Source organism: Austrofundulus limnaeus, unplaced genomic scaffold, assembly GCF_001266775.1.
Source record: "Austrofundulus limnaeus strain Quisiro unplaced genomic scaffold, Austrofundulus_limnaeus-1.0 Scaffold166, whole genome shotgun sequence".
In the NCBI taxonomy this organism is placed as follows: Eukaryota; Metazoa; Chordata; class Actinopteri; order Cyprinodontiformes; family Rivulidae; genus Austrofundulus; species Austrofundulus limnaeus.
The window spans coordinates 417,567-425,558 of NW_013952568.1; the positions used below are offsets into that span (position 1 = coordinate 417,567).

At 40.0% G+C, this 7,992-nt stretch overlaps 1 protein-coding gene across 1 annotated transcript in view; it reads left to right on the top strand.

Annotated features, from left to right (window-relative positions):
• The window catches only part of LOC106523788 (uncharacterized), an 8,599-nt gene extending 875 nt beyond the window's left edge, over positions 1-7,724 (top strand). Inside the window, exons 2-14 of the mRNA XM_014017338.1 lie at positions 501-596; positions 678-1,478; positions 1,584-1,746; positions 1,863-1,960; positions 2,068-2,289; positions 2,486-2,573; positions 2,903-3,024; positions 4,478-4,583; positions 4,666-4,737; positions 4,852-4,961; positions 5,041-7,242; positions 7,325-7,418; positions 7,538-7,724. Of these exons, the coding sequence (XP_013872792.1) occupies positions 538-596; positions 678-1,478; positions 1,584-1,746; positions 1,863-1,960; positions 2,068-2,289; positions 2,486-2,573; positions 2,903-3,024; positions 4,478-4,583; positions 4,666-4,737; positions 4,852-4,961; positions 5,041-7,242; positions 7,325-7,418; positions 7,538-7,693 (4,293 nt within the window). The 5' untranslated portion in view covers positions 501-537 and the 3' untranslated portion in view covers positions 7,694-7,724. The remainder of the gene's footprint in view (positions 1-500; positions 597-677; positions 1,479-1,583; positions 1,747-1,862; positions 1,961-2,067; positions 2,290-2,485; positions 2,574-2,902; positions 3,025-4,477; positions 4,584-4,665; positions 4,738-4,851; positions 4,962-5,040; positions 7,243-7,324; positions 7,419-7,537) is intronic.
• Positions 7,725-7,992: the final 268 nt, after the last annotated feature.

The window sequence follows — 7,992 nt, forward strand, 5'->3', positions numbered from 1 at the left end:
ATTTAGTTTATAAACTATGAAATTTATAAATGTATGACTATATGGTGAAAAACTGACTTTGAAAAATAAATCTGTTCTTTTTTTTCTTTTAAAAAGGCTAAATAAAACAAAAATATTGGTGGTAATTTTTGACTGTGTAACTTTACAAACGGCACCCGATCGGCCTGAGAGAAAGACTTGCTCTGGGTATTTCAGTCTGTTGCAGCTGCAGACCAGTACAGCAGAAGTGGACAGTTGCTTGCCTGCTATATTTATCATATTTGCCACAGTGGACAAACCCTTTGTGGCTGCGCTCCGCTGCACCGTCTCTGTCCTGCTTTAGTGTCAGATTTCACTATCCTGGTATCTCTTGCTTTGCATCAGCAGAGCAGAGCGGTGGTGTTGACACAGGGAGCAGTCGTTGGCCAATAGACAGGACGCCGCCTTCTGTCGTTTGTGTGTGTTTGCTTTAATTTTTAATGAGATGGATCAACTAAACTTGCATTTCTGTTTGTCTTCTGGTTGCTGAGCTGAAGATCAGAAAAAACAGTGGAGGAAATGACCATTTGCCTGTACGAGTGTCTGAGAGCTGCTGGGCTGCAGCATCATTATGAAGGGTAAGCAGACACCGTCAACGCCAAACAATCCTTATACTCTCCAGTAACATACCTGCATATTTTTTGTTTTCTGTCTCTTAGGTTTACCTTGGTGGGTGTACGCCATGCAGCCCACCTTCCAACTTTAAGAATGGAGGACTACCCACTCCTGGGGGTTCACTCTATGGAGGACAGAACTCGACTTTTCCATCTTGTTCAAATGGTCAAAACTCTTGACCTTAAGAGCCTCGTGAACGACGACGTCTTGATTTATAACGAAAATGTTTATGATGGAGGTGATGGAGACTACTCTGCAGGGGATGGTAGATTCAGTTCTGATGGTTGTGGAAGTTCTGGTGAAGATTTGAGTGGAGATCAGGGTGAAAATAAAACTCCGATGCAAAGCTTCAGTTTTGCTAGACCAACACGCGCTCAAAGACGACTTGAATTCACTGTTGAATCTTCTCATCCCGTTCATGTCTGTGCAAAACCTAACAAAAATAATCTGCCTGTTCACGGAAAAGAATCAGCCACATCCGTGCGGCACAATGTTTTCAGCAGAAAGTTGGTGCTAAATGGTCACCGAGAGAGCGGGAACGATAATTTGGATGTCCTTAAACGTTTACACGATTGTCAAAATGAAGAAAAGCTACAAATTGCACGAGGACCTTCTGTGTTCAACTACGATGCTAGTTTACTACCAAAGAGTAAAACATCCCACAAACATTATCCCAGTCCTGTAACAGTGCCATTCAAAACATTTAACAACAAATCGTTTGGACTGAAAGACAGACAAAGACTCTCTAAAGACATGACTAAGCCCATACCAGTTTATGAAGCAAAAAGAACAGCTGGCTACAACTACGGCCTCCCTCTGAGTTCTCCTCATGCTCCAAACTACAAGTGAGCTCACATTTCATTTATTCACACTCACTCAATTTGTAAAAGGTAGGATTTAATAACTTATTTGGATTTTTACTATAATTTGCGCATGTATGTGTGTGTCAGGCATGCAGGAAGGCAAAGGATCAGCGTGTGTGTGAGGAAGCGACCTTTGACTCGTGCAGAGGGCAGGAGAGGGGAGACAGATGTTGTGACAACACCCGGTGGAGACTGTGTGGTTGTTCATGAAGGCAAAGAAGCTGTGGATCTCACAGAGTACATACTTCAGGTAGAAGAGCAAAGAGGAAACAAGAATTCTAAAACTAGGGAAAACGTTCCCACACCCAAATTTTGACCTGGTTTTGTTTATTTCTAGTAAATCTCCCGAATGTTGTTGTTTTACAGCACAGGTTCTACTTTGACCATGTTTTGGGGGAGGAGAGCTCCAATGAAGAGGTGTATCGAAAAACAACGTCTCCTCTGGTGCAGCACATGCTCAGCGGGTAGGTTGACCCTGATGCAAATGGAGGTTTGTCTTCACAAAGGCTTTAACCATGTAGTTTTGAGCACACGATCCAATCTTACCCACTTTATATTTGTGTATCCACAGAGGGAAGGCCACCTGCTTTGCATACGGACAAACAGGTGCAGGGAAGACTCACACCATGCTGGGTTCATCTTCTGGGGGTCCTGGGTTGTATRCTCTTGCAGCTCAGGGCATTTTTGCTCACCTGTCTGCCACTCACTCAAACTACTCCCCTCAGCTGGTTTATGTCAGTTTCTTTGAAATCTACTGTGGCCAGCTGTACGACCTGTTGGACCACAGAAAAAGGTTCAGCTGTTGTTGTTTTAAATGTTTTATACCTGTTTATATTAGCTTCAGTCAAGCTTTCTTTACTGGTTAGCCCAATTTTATTTTACAATGATCACATTAAATAGCCACAATCTTTTATTTTTGGTGTGCAGAGTTGAATTAAAGCTCATTAACATGYTTTTCTTGATATTCTCCTCTTTCCATCCCTCTGAAGGTTATTTGCCAGAGAGGATGGACAGAAAATGGTTCATATTTCAGGGCTGCGTAATGTCAGAGTGGATTCTGTCAACTCACTGCTGGAGGTCTGCACCTTTATTTCAAAACTGCTTTCCATATATAAGTAATGTCTTGTAATTGATGCACAATTAGACATTTAAAAATGACAAATCTTGCATTAACAAAAAAACAGACGACTTACCAAATGCAGGCCTCTAAGCCTATCTAACTTGTCTAAATATGTTTACATCCAAACACTTTAATCAGCTGACTAATTACTGCATATAGTTCAAATATTATCCCCCAGGAGTTTCTTTTGTGAGTTTGTGGGTTTGAAGAAATGATTGCTGCTGTCTCTGTGACCAACTTTTGTCATTTTCTTTCTCACCTACTGCACTCATCATTGCCATTCAAGGTGATTTCTCAGGGAACAGCGGAGCGAACACAAGGGACGAGCGGCGTCAATCCACGCTCTTCTCGTTCACATGCATTGCTTCAGATTCAGCTCCGAGATTTAAATCTGCAGACAGCTGGAAGGTAAAATGTAACAGTATTGGTGCAAGTTTCTGTTGTTTGTTTTGGCTGTGGGTTATTTTTCCAAATTGGTGGAGATGTGTGTTTTTTTTTTCATCTGTTTTTTTTATTATTTGTTTTGGAATCGAAATGAGTTCAAATCCATCCATGATGCACATTTATTTGTTTTTGAGATTTATGTTGTTTGTCACGCATCATAATTTTGACATAAAGTAGATAGCCTTCCAAAAGGGCTATTGGTAAATACTTTGTTTGTGTTATTATAGTATTTGTCCATTGCAGCTGACCAAAATCAGGGACGATGACGTGAAACAGGAAGGSAGGTCGTACTCCATCAAACTTTCATCTTTTAAAACCCCAGAGGAAACACACTCAATGCACCATTACACTAAGAAATGAGAACATTTAAAGGTGCTCTTAAAGCCAAATATCCCTTAAATTCTCAGAATATAAGTGAACTTGTAAAATTATTGTGGATTTTGAATAAAAGTAAGTATCTTACCAAAAAATTACTTTGGTAAAAGTTGAAGTCTCCTTTAGGAATATTACTTGAGTAAAAGTCTTAAAGTATCTGATGTTTTTTGTACTTAAGTATTAAAAGTAAAAGTATTGATTTTAAATGAGCAGTTAGATTTTCTGTAATGACATTTATTAGGAGGTCCCCCCCCCCCCAAAAAAAAAAAATGCAGAAATGACTGTCGTATTAAACTAATTAATTTATGTTCAATTTAAGATGCACAAGTCTAGCTGTTTCAGTTTATATACATATATCAAGGCTGCGCAAACATTTTCCCGAAAATGAAAATCTATCTGAGGGCTGCGGCCAAATGCAATAATATAATTCATGAAATACAAAATACTTCTTAAGTACAGTCCTTTTATTTTAATGATTATGTCCTGCTGGAGTATGACATGATTTGTCTGTGTACAAACTAATACGCTATCAGAGTTTTATATATTTATACTTCAACCACAGTTAAATTCACTCTTTTCTAGGAGGCTCAATTTATATGGATAGTATTTATTTTTWTACAATAACAAGYTGGAATAAAAACAAGCAAAATTAAATAAAAGTAACGGATTTCTACTTATTGTCTTTTTAAAAAATGTAAGGAGTAGAAAGTACAGATAATTGTGGGAAAATGTAAGAAGTAGAAGTAAAAAGTAGGCTGAAAAATAATTACTCAAGTAAAGTACAGATATCCAAAAATTCTACTTAAGTACAGTAACAAAGTATTTGTACTTGGATACTTTACAACTCTGGGTTTAGGTGAACTAGTGGGCTTGTTTTCTTTCCTCTAGCGCTCCTCAATGTATAATGTCAGCCAAAAGATCACAAACTTTCTGATGAATTTGTCCTTTCAGGCTCAGAGTAATTGGGTTGAGATAGAAACGGGGCATTAACATTTCAGTAAAATAATTAAACTTAGTGATGTTTTTGTGTGTTTGTGGGCAGGATGTGCTTTGTGGACCTGGCAGGAAGCGAGAGAGCATCAGATGCCAAAGAACCAGACCGACAGACTCGTATGGAGGGAGCTGAGATCAACCAGAGCCTGTTGGCTGTATGTTACACAGACATCCGATTTAAAAACAATTCAGAATACATATTTATTTTTCTTGATTTAACTATTAACCCCCTTTCAGCTTAAGGAATGTATTCGGTCTCTTGATAAAGAGGAATCTCACACACCTTTCCGACAAAGCAAACTTACTCAGGTAATCCTGATGCTGCTAATGATACAAATATGTATACAGTTTTCCTCGTTTCTTGACTTTGAATGTTAAAACTCGTGTCTGTTTGCATTTTAAATGGCTTTATTTTCATTTTAGGTTTTGAAAGACTCGTTTGTTGGTGACTCAATGACATGCATGATTGCCAACATCTCACCGGGTCACCAAGCAACAGAACACACGCTAAATACGTTGAGATATGCGGATCGGTAGGTGTCTGGTCTATATGTGTAAGTAGATGTAATCCTCACGTCTATCTGAGACGACATATGTGCTTATTTTTTACAGTGTGAAAGAGCTGAGGGGACAAGGTGAGAAAAAACTATGYGAGACGAGACCCTCCTCCAAGCATAATGTGTCAGAGAGCAACAAGAGCCAAAGCAATGTTGGCGCCCTGATAAAGCGTAAATTAAAGAAACAAAGTGCTTCTTTTAGTCCTAACACATCCGCAGCAAGGCTACACACAGAGGACACATTTCTCTGCTCAACACCAAAGAACAGTAGATGTGGACAGAAAACCCAATCAAGAAACAGAAGAGAAATGGGATTTGATCAAATTACACCGATTAGAAGTTGGCTCGCACATGATGCTGCTGGGGGTTGGAGTAAAAGAGMAGATGAAAAAGAGGGCGGGAGAATGGAAAATGCAAAGTATGGAAGCTGTAACCGTGTTAGAGAGAAAAGTACCAGGGCAGCACTGGTGATTGAAGAACGAAACAAACGCCATCAAAATACAGACAAAGCCATAGAGGGTTGTTTAGCTGTCGCTAAATTGGAATCTGGATTCCAACTCAGAGAAAAAGAGATGTCTCAGATCGTTACAAAGGGGGGAAGAAAAGAGCAAATGAAGTCCACAGAAGCAAGAGGAAAAACAGAAAGCCTCTACAGATGTAGAAACAATGAAGGAGAGGAGCAAAGAAAAGGAGAGATGCTTAAGGGTGACAATAAGGAGAAAATGAAGCGTCTGAGACAGTATCATCAGCAGCTGCAGCAGTTTTTACCCTCGTCAACTTCTTTATCTGTCCATTTCCAATCATCATCCACATCTCTCTCTTCCTCCATTCATGACTCCCTTCCTTCACTCCTGCACTCGTCYTGCCTGCCTGATCATAAGTTGAAAGGTTTTTCAAACGTAAACACGGACAAAATTGAGGTTGATTGTACAAGAAGGCAAATTYCTTCGCTGAGTGCTCAAGCTTCTTTACAAAATGAACCCTCTAATTACTGTCTGAAAACTGATGTGGACGCTTATGGCAGCTATGGTGGTGTAAGGGAAGATCGAAAGGTAGGAAAGTTTGAAAGTGAGAYGAAGAGGTTGGAAACCGATGAAGAACACACCAGGAGAGAACCCAAGTGGTGCTCTTGGGTGGCTGAGGAAGAGTCTGCAAACAGAACAAGTACACTTCCAACAAAAATGTCATCACGGCTATTTTGTAGCTGGGATTCAGAGGACAAAGGAGATCTGAGTGTAGGAGAGCTGGATGCATCAGATGCTCCTGATAATGGAGTGTGGGGCATTGGGCAGGTAGAAGCAGCTGATTACCGCAGTTTACAGACTGCTCACAGCAGCAATGAAAGCAACAACCACTTTAGTCAGACTCCTTTTGAGTCGCAGCATCAACAAGCTCCTGCAGAGAGACCGCTTTCTCCAGCGGATGAAAACCCTATCGCAATTGTGACGTCTGACAATCTTAAGGACACTTGTCGTAAATCTAAACAGGATTGCAATACTCTTGTTTTACCATTTCAAAATATTCCAGAAGCAGCATCGCCAAACAGTGCTAGCAGAAGACCATTTTCATGTGTTCAACCTGTTCCAACCAACGTGACATTGACCGAGTCCCTTAATAAATGGCCAGAACATCACGTTYCCACAAAATCAGGCAGCCGTCAAGACTTCAAAGCCAAAATGCCTATTCTGCCTCAAGATGAGTCGTATTTGGAGTCCTCAAGCTACACCATGGACCCTCTGAGCCTCTCCCTGCTTCATGTGGACCAACAACCTGCAACAGCCTCGTTCCTCCAGGGGCACACCAGCAATGGAGAAGATAAGAAAGGGGAAACTGGAGAAGAAAGTCTTTCAAGTGTAGAAATGGAGAGGGACATTGTAGAGGATGAGGATGCAAAATTTCACCTGTCTCTTTTAGAGATTCTCCACCCAACGGTACCCGCTAAGTCTGACACTCCTGGGTTTGCGCTGATGACCAGTCAAAAAAACAAGCAAACTTGTCATCAAACTCCTCTCATGTCTCTCCCTATCCAGGATAGGTCATTTGCTGTATGTAAATCACCAGATCATGAACATAACAAACACAAAACACAACTGGCAAATGTCCACTTGAATATAGTCCATTCAACCCAGTCCAGCATCTCAAAGGCTTCACCTAAACCAAGTAGGACAGCAGAGCCAAGTAATCAAGAAAGCAACAGTAGTCTGCAAATTAAACCAGCAATCCATTTGGTTACCATGGACAGCTTGAACAACGCCAAGTAAGCTCAATTATCATCCAGTACAAGTGAAAGGTTGCTAATGCTGATATAAAAATGTTCTTTACTTAAATAAATCTTTTAGATGGTGTGTCGTTGAGGCCCATTTGGAGCAGCTAAAGGAGGTGAAAGCTTTATGTCATAAAGAGGGAAAGCTTCTGTGCCAACAGCATGATATGGTTAGATTATAACACATCCACAGCTGCAAGTTCAAACATGTTCTCCTTTCATGTAGTGTACTTTACATTTTAAACTGCTTGTTTTAAAACTTATCCCTGCTTGTGTTTCCATCCAACAGGCCTTTGGGGAATATGTCCACGAACTGGCAGAGATCCTGGAGAAAAAAGCTAAATGTGTGCACAGCATGAGAGCTCAGCTGCAGCCATATCTGAAGTCCATTTTGTCTAATCACCACCCCACAACACAAGAAGATAATCACCATCCAGTTGTGTAGCTCATACATACTCATATTCTATTACATATATATATATATATATATATATATATATATATATTAGCTGCTTTTACAGAAACTAGTTGAGTCTCTATGGGCACAGAGAATTTGTCTGTTTGATACAGTAATCTGTTTTTGTTTTGTATTTTAATGGCTTAATTTATGTAACAAATTCATTTATTTGGGGATTCAAAAAGCTTCCCTTGGTGTGTTAAATCAAGACGTGTTTTTAAATTAAAATTTGACATATGTGTTTTTGTGTGTGACAGGAATAGCCTTATTTGAAAGAATGTTGAACA